Genomic DNA, 18,344 nt, shown 5'->3' with positions numbered 1-18,344 from the left:
CCGGTCGGAACGGAAAAAGTGTAGTAGGTTTGAAGCAAGGGAAAAACAATGCGAGGTTGCATCCGAAAGTCCTCCTCAAGTCCGGGAAATTTCCGTGAAATCCACGCTTAGCATTTTCATTACAACCCGGGTTGAACCAAAAATTTTAGAGGTATTCCTCTTTTTCCCATTTTTAGTGGAATTATCGGAATTTCACTTTACCTTACCATTTGCTTCGGCACACTAGTACCCATGCTCCCTGATAAAATACGCGGTTTGTTGCCCCCGCCCCCCCACCCCCCCACAAAAAATAAAAAAAAGTGAAAAGACGGTTCCCTTTAACATCTCACTGTAAAGACGATTTATTCATAGATAATTTTTGTTTTGCTGTTTTTTGTTGTTGTTGTTGTTGTTTTGGCAGTGGTTAGTGGTCACGTGGTAACAAGCGCGCGGAAAAGAATCCAAGAATTGTACATGTCACAATAGACAAATAGAAATTCACCATAGCAACAAAGCAGCAATCATTTACATGCAGTTTTCCCGTGCTGTGCAAAGTGGAAAATTTTCGGAATGTATTTTTTTCGCAATTCTTTGGATGACAAAACTATGTCAGACGAATGTAAGCAGAATTTGAATCGGATCTGCCGACCATCCTGCAGAAATCAGAACAAATGCCTGCGTTTAACGCAAGAAAAAATGCCCATCTTGAAGAAGAGCGAAGTCAGAGCTACAAAATCTCAAGAGTTCCAGACGGTGAGTTTCTAATTAACACTGATAACTCTTGAGACGTATCACGGGTTGTTTTTGTTCCCTCGTACGGTTATCTTGTAATAATAACTAAAAATATATTCCGGATTGAGCAAGAAAAATTACGAGATTAGTGTTATGAAACTAACAGAAATTTTGAAACGGCATGAAGTCAGTTGCAAACTGTTGCGCACGATTTTGTACGCGTAATGAATAATTTAATTGCAGAAAAATTTATCAATTTATTATCTTTTCTCGAAATAAAACAAGTTCCAAGGGTTTGTATTGTTCCCAGAAGTTGAAAAAATAAAGAAATAACGAAACCTCCGTAAGATTGATTGCATCATAAAGCGGGCGCGCGCGGAGAAAGTTTGAAAAATTGTTACAGTGCAACAAGCTCAACCGGGGCCACCGAAAAAAAACGACACTTTGAAATTTAAAGAAATCTACCCGTTTTTTGATTGGCTTACAAACTACCAAAGCAGACTCTTTTGTTGTCAATGTGACTTGTGATTGGCTGATCAACGTTGGGTGGCCCCGGTTGAGTTCATTGCACTGTAAATTTATTCCAGAAAAAAAAATTTAAAAAACGTCACTTTTCTAATTGTTTTTTGAAAATTTATTACACTGATTATAAAGCCTTAAGCTACCTGCATTTGACGGTCGATTTTTTAAATAACCAACGATTCTCACCACTTTGAATAATTTTAACTTTGTATGTGAGTATTCCAACAAAAACAACCTGCGAAATTTTTAACCAATCACAAGCTTTTTCTCGGTACGACGATGAGACGTTTCAAAACGTTTACGAGAAAAGAATTTGGAAATCACGCTCCGGCATTATGAATTCGGCATCATTCTTCAGAATGTTTTGCGGAACTTTTGGGTAAGAGACTTGTAACAATAACTGAAAAAAAAAACCGGCATTTTTGCCAACAAGGAGATCGTGTTACTTATACGGACCTCACTCTCTTTAGGTTTTAGTATTATCAGGTTATCACGAGATTGATCCATAACATAACATAGTAACATAACATATTTTATTGGCATTCCCATATAACATTAATGGTATTGCAACAACAATCCACATCAGTCCTTAGTTTTACACAGGAGAAGAATCATTTTGATACTGAATTTTCTAATTTCTTTTATTTAGGTGATGAACACGTTTGATGAGAACAGAAAAGAAGCAGACGAGCATTTTTTCATTTCAAGTGGCTCAAGTCCATCTCAATCTGAGGAACAGGAAAAAGATAATCAGCCAGAATTGTTAAAGCAGATCAGTCTGGAAGGTAATTGTAATTAACTTTTTTAAAACACAAATATATCGGCCTTTTTCCATAAAATGTAACAACAATAGTATGTCTTTGCGAGTCAAAAAACCCCAGAAAGGCCGCATGGCCGAAGAAGTCACCACCAAGCCTGATTGTGCCTTCGCTGGCCGTTTCATAACCTACGCTTTAGGATTGAAGTTGGTTGTCCACACACAGTAATCAAAAGCTAAATTCCTCTTACCTTTTATGATACTGATCAAGAAAGGCATTAGTAGTTTTCATACAAATGTGTTTAAGTATCAACTTTTTTGTAGCATTTCTTTTCATATTGTATCCTTCCGTTTGACATTGTAATTGTATGAAATTGTAATTGTATCCGTCGTCATGTTCTTATCTTTTTTTTATTTCACCTTTTAAAACAATAACTGAGGAGACCTAATTAATGTAAGCTTCATTGTTTCCTTTAGGTCTCCTCGCCATTGTTAAATCTATTTCTATTTTTTTTTTGTTTTCATTATATTTGTGGTGTGGCAAAATAAATAAACTAAACTAAAGGCCTATCTTCGCAATCTCCAATGAAAGATTTATGTGCAGAAAAAATTAATTCAAGCCTTTTTGTTTCTCTGCGGCTTGGGGACGATACAATTTATGCTCTAAATACGAGGTTAACGAAGAAATTCATAAAACGCCTTTTTTTTTTTCGTGGTGTGCAGATAATCTGGCAGACTATCATCTGGGACATGTGATCGGTCGTGGAGGATTTGGCCAAGTTATTTCGGCCACACGAAAGACAGACAATTTGCCAGTAAGTATTGGGAATAGAAGAATTAGTAAAATGGAGAACAAGACCAGCACTTAGCTGGAAAACTTTTGAGTGAAAAAGCGAGAAACATTACAAGAATAAGAAAGTCGACACAAGCTAAACACCATCAACAGAAAGAAGAATGTACAAATTTTCCAGAAAATGTTCAGAAAACAAGTCTTTCATTTCCAAAGAACTAACACGCAATGGAAAGAGTTGAAAAACGTACCTCTTCGCTACAAGATTACTATATAATGGTCTGACATTTACTGATATTTACATGTGTAATTCTGCCCTTCTTCTCCAGGTGGCAATCAAATTTGTCAAAAAAAATTCTGTCAAAGAGTTTAAGCAAGTAAGTCATAAACTTCACGAGCATAGCTGTGTACTGTAATTTTAACAAAACTCAGTGGAATACTGACTGAGTTATTACCTGTATCAGTAACATGGTTTTGGAGCTTGAGTTCTGTGAGTATTTTTGCAGGACCAACTTTAATTTGTGGATAGAAAAGATTTTTCCCTAAATCGCCAAAAAATTATAAAAGCAATTTGCCTTAAACTTTTTAGGGATCAGAATTTAGGATAACAGTTATTGTTATTGAGGGTTGCATTGCTACATTACATTTTCTTTTCCGGTTTAATTTCCGCTGGTAACTTCTTCGATCCTTTACGAATGCACAGAATAGCGAATTTAAAAGCCAGGTAAAACTAAAAAGATATTATCGTTCATCATGATGCCATATGATCTCAACCATAGATATTTTAAAATGTATTTAGGAAAAATGCATGCTTCGTCCAAGATTTCCTCTTTCAGGCCCGAAACTCGTGGCAAACGTTATAATCCGGCTCATCCAAGGTTTCAACAAGACCTCTGATTTATACTTCCGACTTTTTTCCTTGTTACAGTTTAATGGCCAACGAATACCGTCCGAGGCTTATTTTTTACACAAGGCACAACACCGCCACGTGATAAAGATCTACGAATGTTTTACAGTATGCGATTACTACGTTTTTGTAATGGAAAGACCAAAAATGTGCCAGGATTTGGGTCACATGCTCTTCAAGACAGTGTTTACAGAGAACCAAGCTCGACGATACTTCACACAGATCGTAGAAGCTACAGTCTGCTGCGAGGAAAATGGTGTCGTTCATCGCGACCTTAAGCCAGAGAACATCTTGGTTGACATGGAAACTAACGAGATCAAAATCATTGATTTTGGTCTCGCTTCTGACGTGCAGTACGAACCTTACAATATGTTCAGAGGTGAGAAATAGCAAAAATATTGTTAGTGATATTATTAGTACAGGTGTCTGCGGAATACTTTCTCCTTTAAGGAGGTGGGAAGGTATTTTTTGTCAGGAATGCAGAATTTTTCACATTGTGGTAAATTTTGGCGTAGGAGCTGCATTTAGTAGGATTGGTGAAACTGGCTGATTGGCTGATTTTACCAACTAGGGAAGAAGTGCGTAGTGGCCAAAGGCGCAAGGCTTTCCTGTCGGCCACTGCCTCTGTGCAGTTACAAATAAAATGGTGGGGGGGGGGGGGTGGGGTGGGAAGTAGAATTTATAACACTGGTTGTAGAGCTCTGCTAGTTAAACTAGGCTAGGGAGAGAAAAACACATCAGTAAGGAAAAATGTGTTTACAGCAAATACGTAAGTATATGGTATACGTTAAATTTATATATATTATTTATGTTTGGCTATCAAGTGGTAAAAGTTTGTATTTTTTCTTAAAAACATTGTACCAAATCATCATCAGTTTCAAAGCGTCTCTCCACTCCAACCGCCCGAATATAAATTTTATCAGATGTTTGGTGTCTTAAATCGGTCAGCAGCCAGTAGGTTTTTGATGCCTGGGTTCCCTGTGGGCTACGTTCCGTTTACGTCCGTTGAAAACTCAAGCGGAACGATCATCTACAAGTTAGAATCTTTCATGGAAACAACTGATCCGAAACAAAATAAGATCAAAGAAATCACATCAACCTTGACGGCCCTGTTATTCTCTTACAAAGAGAGTTTTTAATACAGGAGCTTTCCAAGAGACGCAGACGACCAACCATAACAAGACAAATTACAGTAATGGTTTTATTTTCACTCCTTCGTGAAGTGCCGGTGTCTACCGTGGCTCATCACTATTACTGGGGGGGGGGGGGTGGGGTGGGTTAAGGGTTGGATGATTCTCGTTATATATCGACTCGAGATTGTTCTATCTGCCCCATTATCCTCAATCAATTAGTCTGACTGAAGTATTTTTATGCCTTAGGTACAAGAGCATATATGCCGCCTGAGTTTCTCAGGTCCGGTTGGTATGACGGCTGTCATAGCGCTGTCTGGGCATTAGGCATGATTTTAGTGGAGTTGTTATCTTCAAGCATGGCTTTCAACAGACCTGAGCAGGCGTTGACAAGAAAGCCTAGAATTCCTGAGAATCTTTCAGAAGGTATTAGCAATAAAACCAACTAAAGGTGTTGGACAAGTGGGGAGAGATAAGGGGGAACAAAGGTTTACACTTTACTGGCTCTTGGCAAACAGGTGTAACAGCAACCTACATGACAAAGAAATTGAGAAAAGGTTCACGAAGCACCAAATTTTACATGAAGATCTCGCGTCCTGACCGTCTCCATTCTAGCTGAACTTGAGGCTCTACAGTAGCTCACGTATATGCAGTGCAACTGCAAGCTTTTAGTGAAATAACGTAGTGAAATCACCCTCATTGAAAAATGACACAACATGATCGAACTATTCTTATGACTTTCTTTTAACAGAGGCAAAGAACTTGATCTATTCAATGTTGAATACCGTTCCAATAAACCGCCCAACATTGAGACAGATTCTCAGGCATCCTTGGTTCGCCATGCAAGGTACATAACGATCACATACGTAATACATTGTCTAGACTTTGAAAACAACTGCCCTGGGGCATCTACTGTTTTTCTACCCCTTTTAATTTCTTTAGTTTCACAGCTGCCAAACGGGCGAGACTCTCTCGCACAAATGCCACCAACAGCCAGTAGCGATGAGTACAGTCTGTATTCGAGGGCTACACACTCTTAATTAATTTCTATTTGAATTTCGCAAAAAGTTTTAACAAAGTTGACATCCCTGAATGACGTAGTTGACTCTTAAATTAATACTTTTCAAATGCAACGTTTAGGGATTTCTAACTAATCAAGATGAAGTAGAAGAAAGGTGGCCCTCTGGTGATCTCAGTAGATTTTGGTCAATTTTGTTGACTTAAAACTTTTATTCTGAACGTAACATTGCTTTTACTGTACAAATTATGCACGTACCGCCTGTTTAATGTTGTCATGTTTTCAGGGTAGTTTTCAGACCCTCGTGGATTTTGCCCGGACTGATGCCCGATATAAAAGAATGTCCTTTGAAGATCTTTTTCCTTTGTTCTGTGTGCCTTCTATTAATCTCGTGTTTTTCTGTTTTGTTATTTTGTCCAGTGTCAGATTCAGTGCACGGCTCTTCTGCGTCTGCCAGTCCAACCTACTCCTCCATGTAAGTTTGGACCAAATATAGTGATGTTTTCCTAATCGGCGCTGGTTTGTTTAAACGAGTAGCATAATATTCGCAACAAATGAGCTTCTGCTAAATTATTCGCTGTATCAATATATTCTGGAGTGAACATGAGCTACTCCAGTTCTAAACCTGTAGTTTTCAATCAGAAGATTCCCCTTTTTTCAGCAGCTTAACAGTTACAGATCTTGCTGTGTGAAGAAGATTCAATAATCAAATACATATTTTCTGGTTTTCAGAATAGACGCAAATTCTGAAGAAGAATCGTTTAGTTCCTCCCTTACAACTTCCGAGGCTAAAATAATTGACACGAAAGTCTGTTCGTACTTCCTCCAAGCAGAACATTCTGGAGATCTACCGCCGTGTGAGGCTGGAATCAGTTCATTGGAGGATTATACGTACTCTCTTACAACGGAAGATTATGCGAATTTGCTTTCGATCGACGCTGAAAATTACAAGTACTTTCTTCAGCCGGAGTATTCTGTGAGTGAACCAGAGGATTCTGGGAACGGACCGTCGTTTGAGTGTGAAATCAGTCCAGTAGGCCAGGGTTGTTTGAACTCCTTGCACGAGGAGGATGCTGGGAATTTATCAGTGAAAGGACATATTAAAAACACTGATGATCCGCTAGACAGTAAACATTTTAAACTACGTGGTTTAAAAAGACATTACGATAGAAAATTTCATGGTGGCAAAAATAGAAGGCATCACCGTTGTCACAGGCCTGCCTGCGGTGCATTTCAAATACGGAGCGCATTCTCGATTAAGTCTCCCACTCATGGCCATTCAAATGTAAACGAAACAACATCTGTAATGACCGAGAGATCACTGGCCACAGAAATGACTGATTTGAGAAAAGGACCGCTAGGCTGCGACGAAAACTCAAGTGATAGAATAAGCAGGCTTACAAAGTCCGCCTTGTTCTGTCACTGAGTTTTCGTTGCAGCTTGTGGCCTTTTTCTCCAGTGAGTTATTTCTGTAGATAGCGCTTTCTTCGGGTACTTACAGGTTTTGGTTCATCTAGGTAAATGAAAACTCAATGGAAAGAAAGCGTAAATCACAGAATTGACAGCTCACTCGGGAAAAGACCAACCACCTGCGATGAACATTTAACATTTACTTTATCAGTAGAACGTTCATCGCAGCTTAACAAGAAGACTCACCTGACCTCGCAGTAATGACTAATTCTTCAGAAACTTACCAAGCTGTAATCAAGACTTTACTCTTCAAACAAGCAGTCTTGTTAGGTTGCATAGTGTTCCGTGCTGTGAGAATGCCTCGCAGGGAAAATCAGCGAGTCAAAGACAGGTCACATTTAACCCTTCGCATACTAACAACGCATATATGCGTCGAAAACACCGTTCTGGCTTCTATGAATTGCTTCTTGTTTAACTTAAGCTACAACGTCATGATAATGTGTGAATGACACCAGCTGATGTATATTTCCATCATCAAACCCAGCAAATCGACTACGCCTCCCGATTTTCGCTGCATATCACCGTTCGTTTGGCAACAAAGTCCTAAATGCCAATTGTTCGGCCAAATAATAACATCAAAAATTACACTTATTTATCGTCAATTTTAATCCAAATAATTTGTTCAAAATTGAAAAGTCTATATTTACAGCAAACCTCAAGGTCAGACCTTGGTATCTGACTGGAAGTTTTCCTCTCAACGCTTTCCGAGGGCTATACTTCAGCCATTTTATCAGACCCAGTCTTGCGTATCTCACGTTGCCTCGTTTACGCCCGAAGAGAATTCTGGGTAATTCAGCCATAGCGCGAGCGTAGAACTCCTGCTCTTTCACCCAGTACCACCAGCAAAATTTCGAATCCATTGAATATTTTACTACTCCAAACTCGCCCAAATAGCCTTGGCAGGTCCTGGAATCCATCCACAAAACGGCCAGAGAGGCAACTTCACTCGTGGGCCTCCATGTCTGCTACACAGCATGTTTGGCGACTCAGTCAGCATGAAATCACCTCTCACCTCTGTTTTCTTTCAGAGGATTGCCTCTACCCACATTCCAGCTTGATGATGCCAGAATGGGGGTTTCTGCAGAGGAAAATGGCTCGAAAAACACTTATAAAGCGATGATTTTACCAGATTCGTGCTCGTGCACTCGCTCGAAACAAACAACAACCGTCACTTGCATCACGTGACAATTTAGCCTGAGCCCACAGTTTCTTAAGACCGCAGATATTTTTATTTCATCTCCATTTATGGAGAAATTAAGTGGCTCCGACTATTTATTGCCAAAAAGTCATTGAAAAAAATACCACACACCTAGGATTTAAAGGGTTAATAGTTGGCCTAGTATGAACTCTGAAGAATAAGTACGATTGTTTTAAAAGACAAGAAATTGAAAACAGAAAGTGAGACAGGTTCGTTTCTAATGTTACAATCCTGTATAATCTGGTACTTCTTCCTCGGTTATACTGAGAATCGGATTTTAAACCTTATTACAAGTGATAAAAATGATATCGCAAATTCTTTACAAAGAATGCAAATTTTAGCCCTTAGGTTCGGTCAGTTCTAATCCACAATAATTCTTTTAGCACAAGCATTGTCAGCATTCTAATAGGAACCAATTGTACGATGAAATCTTGGAAACATTGTTCTCCTGTGTTTTGAAAATTTTGCCAATGCCAATAATAGTATGATTTGAACTGATGTATTATATCTGAAGGCGGGTGGGTTGCAGATAGTGGGGACTTTAAGCAGCTTACAAGTGCAACGGGGAGCGAGAACGTCACGTGACAAAAGAGCAAAACAATCGCTCAACACGTGCGTTATTTGTTGACGCCCAGAACGAAACAACAAGGCGGAATTTGTGGAGTAAGTGAGCACGTGTCGGTTAATTTTCCAATTTCTTTCTGCCCTTGAATGCTGTTCAGTTATTAGTTCAGTTTTGGGATAGTTCACTCATATTGCAGAAGCTGAACGAGTTGAGTAAACGCGAAGTAGTTCAAGATAACGTGAGTTTCTGTTTCAAGTGACTTTGACTTTGTGGCTGCTTAGAGTCCCTAGCTATGAAACATTTTAACCTCCAAACGGAGGGCTTAATAGAGAGGAAGAACTTAATAAAGCTTTTATTGTATTCGAGAGTCGTGCAGGGTACACATAGAGGTACACAACAAGGACTCGCTCGCTCGCGATCAATAGTAAAGAAATTAAGCCCATTGTCTGGTGAATAGCGGAACTTGTTATTCCTTCCCACTTCGATGTTGGGAAAGCTGTAGTAAGTTTCTAAATTAACAAGAGCCACATCATAGTCATAGTTAAGGTCAAGTCTAAGAGGTGGGTTCAAATTCCTCAGAAAGGGTGACTTTGAATGAGACAAAACAATCTGCATATGTCCTTTTGGGTGAGTGTCTCTAGTATTTTCAATAACCTTCTCGAGAAGAGTTGCTAATCGTTCCATTTTTATATACATGAGATTTTTTTATCACTCTAAATAATGCTCTGGGATATAGAAACAATCAAAATTCTTTCGGTAGCGACCACTATCTCGTTTAGAACTAAGATCGATAACAACAAATGAGTGGCATCCTTTCCACGCAGTCTTGCAAAAGCTTTTAGACTCTTACTTTTCCATATCACTTGCTTCATGATCATTCCATATGTGATTTATGATTTTGAGATCTTGTGGGAACAGAATGAAGAGGTTGGCGTTCTCTCGTATGGTTTGTCTCGACAACTTAAAGTAGTTCTGAGAGAGGTAAATACAATCAACGTTAGCGTGTCTTCCTCGCTTGTAATAATCCTCTATTTTGTTTTGCTTTGCTAATATGAGATCATCAAATATCAAGAGGTTCTCATCTCCTTTATTGAGATCCTTTGGGTCTGGTACATCTTCAGCTTCCTCAAAAAACTTAACCTTAATATTACTCTTTACCTTTGCCAGTCAATTCCAACAGTGCCCATCCCCCCACCCCCGGCCGACCCCCTGGAATTAGGATTTTTTGAAAATAAACTGGCAAATGCCCCACCGCCGGGACAAAATAGTTGTCCAAATGCCCCGGTGTGGTGGCTCAAACATGTCAAAAATGTTTTATTTTCTTCGTTTCTCGTCTTACGTTCAGTAAAATCTAAGCTAATTCAGGCCAAATTAAGTCCTAGCTGGGTCTTGTTTCCCGTAGTTAGTGCAAAAATAGGTCATTCTACAGTTCTAGCGTCCCATTTTATGTCCTATCTAGACGTATTCAATAAGAAACTTACTGTATTTGCTGTAGGGTGAAAAAAGGGAGATGGTCATGATCAAATGCCCTGGGATAATGGGGTGGAAGGCTAATGCCCGACCCCCGGGATGGACAGTGTGGGAAAATGCCCCACTTTTGCCCGGGGGGATGGGCACGGCTGGAATTGACGGACGCATTACCCATCTCTTGAATGACGTGTTCAACGTTTAAATCATCCTTCTACACAATCTCTTCCTTCATGTTAAACACATTTAAAATCATATGTTTTGGTAAGCCCTCTTCGAAAGCTTTTTTGATAATCTTGTACTCTGTTTGAAACAGAGACTTCCAAAGACAAACAGATGCCCTGGTGTTAAAAGCAGATTCAACAAAAGAGTCGTTTTACCACATCCTGACTTACCTACAATAACAGATCTTATTGATTTTGGTAGGAGAGGGTGATTATGGCTCATACTATGTTTGTCATGCCATGAAATATCACGCATTTCTTTTTATATCAAATCAGGCATATAAAAATGGATTTATACTGTATACGATGTAAAACAAAGACCTCAACGAAAGAGCATACAGAGGTAACTTCAAAAAACGGGAGGGCTATGCTAAAGGGTCTTTGTGATGAGTGTGGTGCCAAAAAATGCACTTTTGTAAGTAAAAAGCATGGAGGAAAATCCGCCATTGGAAAGTTGCCAAAGCCAAAAGCTGGTTGGACACCTCCTGGCTATAAATTTAGGGGACCCTATAACCCTTTAGATAAACAATTACAATACGATCCCAACACTGGTGAGGTCTGGGGTGAGGTCTGAACAAAGTTGATGAAATCGCTGCCCACCATGATATCTGTTACGATATGGATAAAGATAAAGGCGACTGTGATACAAAGACATGCCTAAATTGGGGATGTTTGCAAGAACTGCGATTAACACGAAGCAGAAGCTGGGACTTGGTTTAAAAAAACGTTAAAATGGACTAATGAATTATCTGACGAGTTACGTAAAACTGTTTGTAAAATTTACCTAAAAGACGTGTTTAGGGACAGACCATTAGATTGAACCGGAGAGGGGGGGGGGGGGGGTTAAAAATTTTCGGTGCATGATTTTTTTTTTAGGTACCACTGCTCGCAGGATTTTTTTTAAGACAAGCTTCCCTTGCAGGAATTTTTTTTTGGGAATTGTCACCCCCTCTCCGGCTTTTTCTAATGGTCCGTCCCTTATGTAGACGGTGTTGACAAGATATGGGCAGTTGATTTAGTCGACATGACTGCGTTTTCTAAATTAATGGTGATTGATGTGTTTTCAAAATATGGTTGGATTAGGCAGTCACTAGTAAGAAGTAAGAAGTCGCTAATGCGCTCCAGCAAATATTTAAACACCGTAAGCCAGATAAGATATGGGTTGATAAAGGAAAAGAATTTTATAATAAGCATGTACAGGCTCTTGTCGAGCGTTACTCAACTGAGAATGAAGAGAGGTCTGGTGTTGTAGAGAGATGGAACCGAACAATGAAAGAAGGGATGTGGAAATATTTTTCAGCCAATTTAACTCAAAAATATATTGATGTATTAAAGATGACATGGTTTATAAGTCCATTTTCGTCCATTAAGATGACCCCTACAGAGGCAAGCCTGAAAAAGAACGAGTCTATCGTCTATGAAAATCTTTATGGTGAGGTGAGCGCCACTCCAATTCACTTTAAATTCAATGTAGGTGATAGAGTGAGAATTGTAAAGAAGAAAAAGACCTTTGAGAAGGGTTACACTCTGTTTTTTTTTATAAGAACCTTTTTTATAAGAACGTCGAGGCTGAGATTAACCAAATTTTTAAGAACGTATTAAGAACATTCCAAAGGCTGAGAGTCGATTAATTATTTTGCTAATCTGTATATAAAATCAAGGTAACAAATGGAAATTAACCAAAATACTTAAGGCCATGTTTTGTATAACATTAACAATGGTGACACACATCTCGGTTTGCCATAATGAGCAGTTCTTGATACCATACCTCACCAGACAATGCACTTTGATAGGTTTCCTGGTCACGTCCTCATTGATTTACTGAAATACACGTAGTGTATACCGTGTAATTTAAAAACATCTTAAGAAAGTTTTCAGCCTCAAATCGCAATAAAATATAAGAACGTTCAGCCTCAGCTCCAAAATTAGACGTTCTTATATAAAAAACAGAGTGTATACTCCGCGGTGGACAGAAGAAGTGTTTACGATTTCGCAACAACAACGTACGCCAGACCGCCTACGTATAAGATACAGGATTACAAAGTGAATGGTGAAGATATTCAAGGCACGTTTTATGAACAAGAGCTCCAAAAGACGACGCAAGATGTATATAGAATTGAGAAGGTAATAAAAAGTCAAGGTAATAAAGATCTTGTGAAATGGAAGGGTCTGGAAGGGATACCGGCCCTGAAGAGTTTTATTCCTGGGTTGATAAAAACAAGTTTATGGATTTGTAAGGTATAATCTTATGAGTCGTTTCGGCTGATATCAAGCCTCATCAGAACGCCTAGCTTTTTTCAAAGCGGACGTTTACGACTCCCGAAGGAGAAGGAGAAGTGATATAAAGGGTCTATCCTCCGAAACTCCTTATCCACTGTCCAAAAGTTACGTAACACCGTGGTGTTACACAAGTTAAAAATCCTTTCTATATCATCTCTGCTCGCCTCTCAATCCTCACTCAAACAATCAGATAGCATTCGCCCTCGCATAACGGAAGTTTTTTTATTTTCTCATCTGAATCTAAACATCATCCTAAGAACTTCAGTGAAAAAATTTTCGATCTGCATTCAACACGAATTTTTAATGAATTTTATAAGACGTTCAAACTTGCCGCCAACCTCGTTCCCAGGGTCTCTCGCTGTTATTTGCTGGCAGATCACGGCTACAGTTACCACAAGTACACCTACATGGAAAATAATTCGTTCGAATGTATGTGAGTACTTGGCCATAGTTTTGACAGAATGTAATGAAGAGTGCGTATGCAAAATGCAAGGTGAGAACTTTACCATCCACTAACACGTTAACACGCACTCTATTCTCCAAGCGTTTCGTTAAATCTTCCTCGAGTCGTCGCTTCTCCTCTTGTTCCTTGCGATATCTTTTTAGCCATTCTTCGTCTACTATCGGCTCGTCCGCGTACGGTTCGAGTGTATCATCATCTTCACACGTATTACTTGTTTCGCGGACGCCATCCGATCGGCTCGACTTCGACGCTTTCAAATTCGTCCTAGCTGCTTTCTTCAGCGGTTTGCTCACTTTCCGTGTCAGATAAGTTTTCTGCCATGGAATATACTTATTTGGAGCTAATTTTTCCCTTCCTACCGGTGAATCTGACGTTTTCCTTTCTGCCGCGAACGGACTTTACTGAAGGTCAAGTGAGTGCATAGAAACGAGAGTTCCTGAATCTACGTCACAGACTATGTCATGGGGCCCTATTGTGAGCCCGTCGGCATTCTTATCAGCGTGGCGGATTGACCGCAATAAAATAGGATTTCAAAGATTTGTAAAATTCATAAAAAATTCGCGTTTTATGCAAATCGAAAATTTTTTTCGCGAAGTTCTTCAGGTGATGTTTAGATTCAGATAAGAAAATAGAAAAAATTCCGTTATGGGCACTTTATATAGCTCCCAGGTGAGCTTAACGGTTAGCAGTTTATTTTGGGGTTGTTCATGCCTCGCATGTTTTGTTCATGGCTCGCACGTCTGCCTCGCATGCCTCGCTGGCTCGTATATTGTTCCTCACACCGGTGGGTGACATGATGTGAATTCTGTGTACTGAAATGTCTCAGTGGGTTTGAAATGTGTTTTCACATCAAGAATAGATTCTGTATTGAATCTTAAGCCTTTGTAAACACTGATGCCAAAGAAAGTTATTTCTTGTTCTGAAATTTCAGCCGCAAATTTTATAGTTGGATGGTGTTTACGATTTCGCAACAACAGCATACCAGACCGCCTACGTATAAGATACAGGATTACAATGGTGAAGACATTCAAGGCACGTTTTATGAACAAGAGCTCCAAAAAATGACACAAGCCTGTATAAAGAATTGAGAAGGTAATCAAAAGAAAAGGTAATAAAGTCCTTGCGAAATGGAAGGGAGTTTAATTCCTGGGTTGATAAAAACAAGTTTATGGATTTGTGAGGTATAATCTTATGAGTCGTTTCGGCTGATATCAAGCCTCTTCAGAACGCCTAGCTTTTTTCAAAGCGGACGTTTACGACTCCCGAAGGAGAAGGAGAAGTGATATGAGTAGCAGGGTCGCGTCAGCGGCACTCTTAAGGTTGGGTCCTCCGAAACTCCTTATCCACGGTCTTTATGTTAAAACAAATACGTAGCACGGCGTTGTGTTACGTAACTTTAAATTAAAAATCCTTTCTATATCATCTCTGCTCGCCTCTCAACCTTCAACAAACAATCAGATAGCATTCGCCCTCGCATCCTTTCATGTCCTTTCAAGTTCTTCTGCGTTTCTGTTCAGCTGGTATTCAAGAAACGACGTCTTCGAGACCCAATATGACTCCTTTGCTTTGTTTCACTGTTTCAGCTTTTCCCTTTCAGATTTTTTGTTGTTTCATGATCTCCCGAGGTCTTCTTTCGGTAATGAATCTCTTCTAATGATGTTTTGAAAAAAAAAAATCAGTTACTGTTTCCACTGGTTTTTGTGATGGTACTTGTCTCGCATAACCTCGCTGTGATCGTGCTCCTCGCATCTTATGCTACAATTTGCTTAAGAACTTGTGGGTCAAGTAAAACAAGCCGATGGTTATGGTTCCAAACAGCCAGGGGTTGGCCATTTCTAGTGACCAAGAAAAGCCTGCTCCGCTGGGGAGACGAACGTCGATCGCACTTTTGTTTGCTGCTGCGCGCGTGTTTTCTGTGTTTGTGTTGTCGGTGTTACTCATATCACTTCTGGTTCTATTTCGCAACAACGCAATGTTTTATGAGCCTTATGACGTCAGCAGACAAAAAACAATGCATACCAAATATTCCTGGCAACTTGAGTAGCTCAACGTCAACACAAAAATTATTTTTAGATTAGATGGTTGATAGGGATGAAAGGAATGTATAAAGAAGAAGTACCAAGAAAAGGACTTTACATTAGGTCTACGTCATTGACAACTATGAAACCCTACCATATGGTTACTGAGGATTGAGGTTGCAGTGAAGGAGACTGAAAAACCGCAAGAGACTGAAGAGGAGCGCACCCTGACTCCCACCCCACATAAGAAATGTTTAACCTTTTTCAGGTTTGACATTGAGACGCATTCCCCTTTATATCTAGACTGCAAACAGTCCCTTTCTGGTTAGTCGAGATGGTGTGCTCATAGCGCAGCCCCCTTCCGCTCGTTCGCTCTAGTTCTTTTTTCGCCCTCGGCTCTTTCGCGCGACCTCTCGACTATCCAGAAACTCCCTGAGAAAGGGACTGCTTGCAGTCTACTTTATATAACCATGTTTTAACCATTGAATGATGATTGACAGGTTTGATGGTTTGATGTAAACATGAAAATAAAATTCACTTTTAATTTTTATGTTTTTGCCGTGAAGTGCCTTAGTCGATTTTTAAAAAGTTGATTTTACATATTTTTACCGTGAAGTGCCTAACATTAGTAGTGGGGCGCTCCAAATTGTTTCGCATGCCAGGGACAGGACATTTTTCTACCCCACTGCATTCGACTTCGGTTTATGGTTTTGGCGTCTCATATTGCAGACGGCGCCTGTTCTACTTACGAAATGGTAAACAAGTCAGCATGTGCTATTGAGTTATGAATGAGAGGCTGCTGAACACGGAAGAAGCGTTGTTGTCATTTAAAACGGTGGAAAACTCCGCCACTAAACCAGAATTATATCCGCTTCGCAAGAATTAACGCGTAACGGTCAGGGCTGAGTTGCTCGAAGCATGGTTAGCGCTAAACATTGGTTAAGAGGTATTAAAACCTATAGGTTGTTATGGTATTTAACCCGGGCTAGTGCTAACCATGCTTCGAGTTTGCGCCAGCGTGCACACATGGGAAAAACAGTCGATGCTTACTTAACCAATCACAGCACGCGCTTTACTTTAGTTCTTAGCTCCATTTTCACTGGACCCTGATAACCTGCAGCTGTAGTGATTCCAGGGCTAGGAGCTTTGTTCTGTTGTTCGCTCGTTTGTTCTCTCGACCGAAAATAGCGGCCTTCATATTTGACTTCGAGTACGAGATTGAGGGCGAGAACGGCTTTTCAAATCACGTTTTCGTGGTTTAGATAACCGCTTGTCACACCAATCTCGTTTCTAGGGTCTCCGTATCTGCTGGTAAACAACGGGAAGGAGGGAGAGTTCTGGGGTTGAAGAATTCTTGGCTAAATGAAATAATAAATTTATCTTGGGCCTTTAGAAGGATTTTCTTTGACCGCAGTTCCTGGAATTTAGAAGGATAAAGGAAAAGATATCCTGTTTTCAAGCAGGTTATCCTGGATAGTAAAAAGTAACAAAATGACGCACAAGTCACGTCATGTCCCTCCGGAGGTATGTGATATATTCACCTACTGAATATATCACATACCCGTGTACAGCCCCCGAAATGATCCCAATATTTTTTCACCCTGAACCGAAAATGACCCCAAGTAATTTTCGGAACGGAGTGGCGTGTTTCACTGCGGAATTTTAAACAGGCCGGTTTTAACACTAAAAGATGTTTTGGAGATACAACTGCTTCAGTGTTTTACTCGTTTTAAGTTTACATTTCCTAATTCAAACTGTAAGTGGCTTTGAATTACGGTGTTCAGACAAAAATTTATCTTTTCTCAGCGGGTAAAATTGTCACTTTATTTTGGCTCAGTCTCCTCGAAATTCTGCCAGAATTTTATTCAGAGTAATTTCAATGCCAGTGGCGTTCATTGTTCAACTTGTTGATGTTACAGTTAATGGTGGTTGGTCAGATGTTATAGACAACTGCTACAAATATCTTATCTCGTTCCAATCTTCCGTTTCCCTTGACCCATTGTTCAGCTGAACACAAAATGTCGCGAACCGCGTGGTTTTCCGTCCTTAAAAATCTTTATTGAGATGACTTTTTCATACAAAATATGGTTTTCAAAAAGGATCGCAAAAAAAAAAAAAAAAAAAATACAACATACAAAATACACACAATTCGCAAAGACATTAAAAATCTAAAATATGTAAAACTGAACTATTAAAATGTACAAGATATCAACCGAAATTCGTTTAAATTACAAAGTTAAAAACATTACGTTTAAAAATATTCAGATTCACGGGTTGACTGATTACCTGGCTAAGGGAGTCAAAATCCTTGATGGCATGAAATTCATTTAAATTACAAATTTAAAAAGGTTACGTTTAAAAATATTCAGATTCACGGATCGTCTGGCTAGGCGAGCTAAAATCCTTGATGGCATGAAATACAGTCCGTTGTTTGCCCCAATTCCTGTTGACACTTGGGAGTCTGAGATTCAGCTTAGTTCTGGTATTATAATCATGTTGTTCTTGCTTTCTTATAAAGTTCATATCATGCTCAACGAGTCCATTTAAACACTTATACTCATAAATACATCTTCTCTCGAAACGCCTTTGTTTAGCAATTTACAAAGTGTAAATTCAGAAAATGAAGCTCCGGAAACGAAAGATGCAGAGCTAAGTTAATAACAGCAGTTACCTGAAGGTAGCCGTTTGTCTCGTAAACTCCTTTTTAATTAAATGCATATTTTCTTGGAAAATCCTTGACAAAATACCACTTTGGCTGTTGGGGACTCAATAACCGTATATAGTAAAAGGGTTTACTGCTTAGATATCATACACGCTATTCATG

General features: G+C 39.4%; 1 protein-coding gene across 1 annotated transcript; it reads left to right on the top strand.

The window, feature by feature from the left end:
* Window positions 1-378: 378 nt before the first annotated feature.
* Window positions 379-8,588, top strand: LOC146451496 (uncharacterized). The gene is made up of 9 exons (XM_085098824.1): window positions 379-732; window positions 1,883-2,018; window positions 2,714-2,805; window positions 3,110-3,157; window positions 3,709-4,066; window positions 5,067-5,243; window positions 5,569-5,664; window positions 6,256-6,310; window positions 6,568-8,588. The coding sequence occupies exons 1-9, from the start codon at window positions 550-552 to the stop codon at window positions 7,259-7,261; spliced, it is 1,839 nt and encodes a 612-aa protein (XP_084954950.1). The 5' UTR covers window positions 379-549; the 3' UTR covers window positions 7,262-8,588.
* Window positions 8,589-18,344: the final 9,756 nt, after the last annotated feature.

This window comes from Pavona decussata, unplaced genomic scaffold (assembly GCF_977016875.1).
Source record: "Pavona decussata unplaced genomic scaffold, jaPavDecu1.1 SCAFFOLD_386, whole genome shotgun sequence".
Taxonomy (NCBI): Eukaryota; Metazoa; Cnidaria; class Anthozoa; order Scleractinia; family Agariciidae; genus Pavona; species Pavona decussata.
Note: the sequence above shows the minus strand (reverse complement) of the source record. Positions and strands in the feature narration are given on the sequence as shown.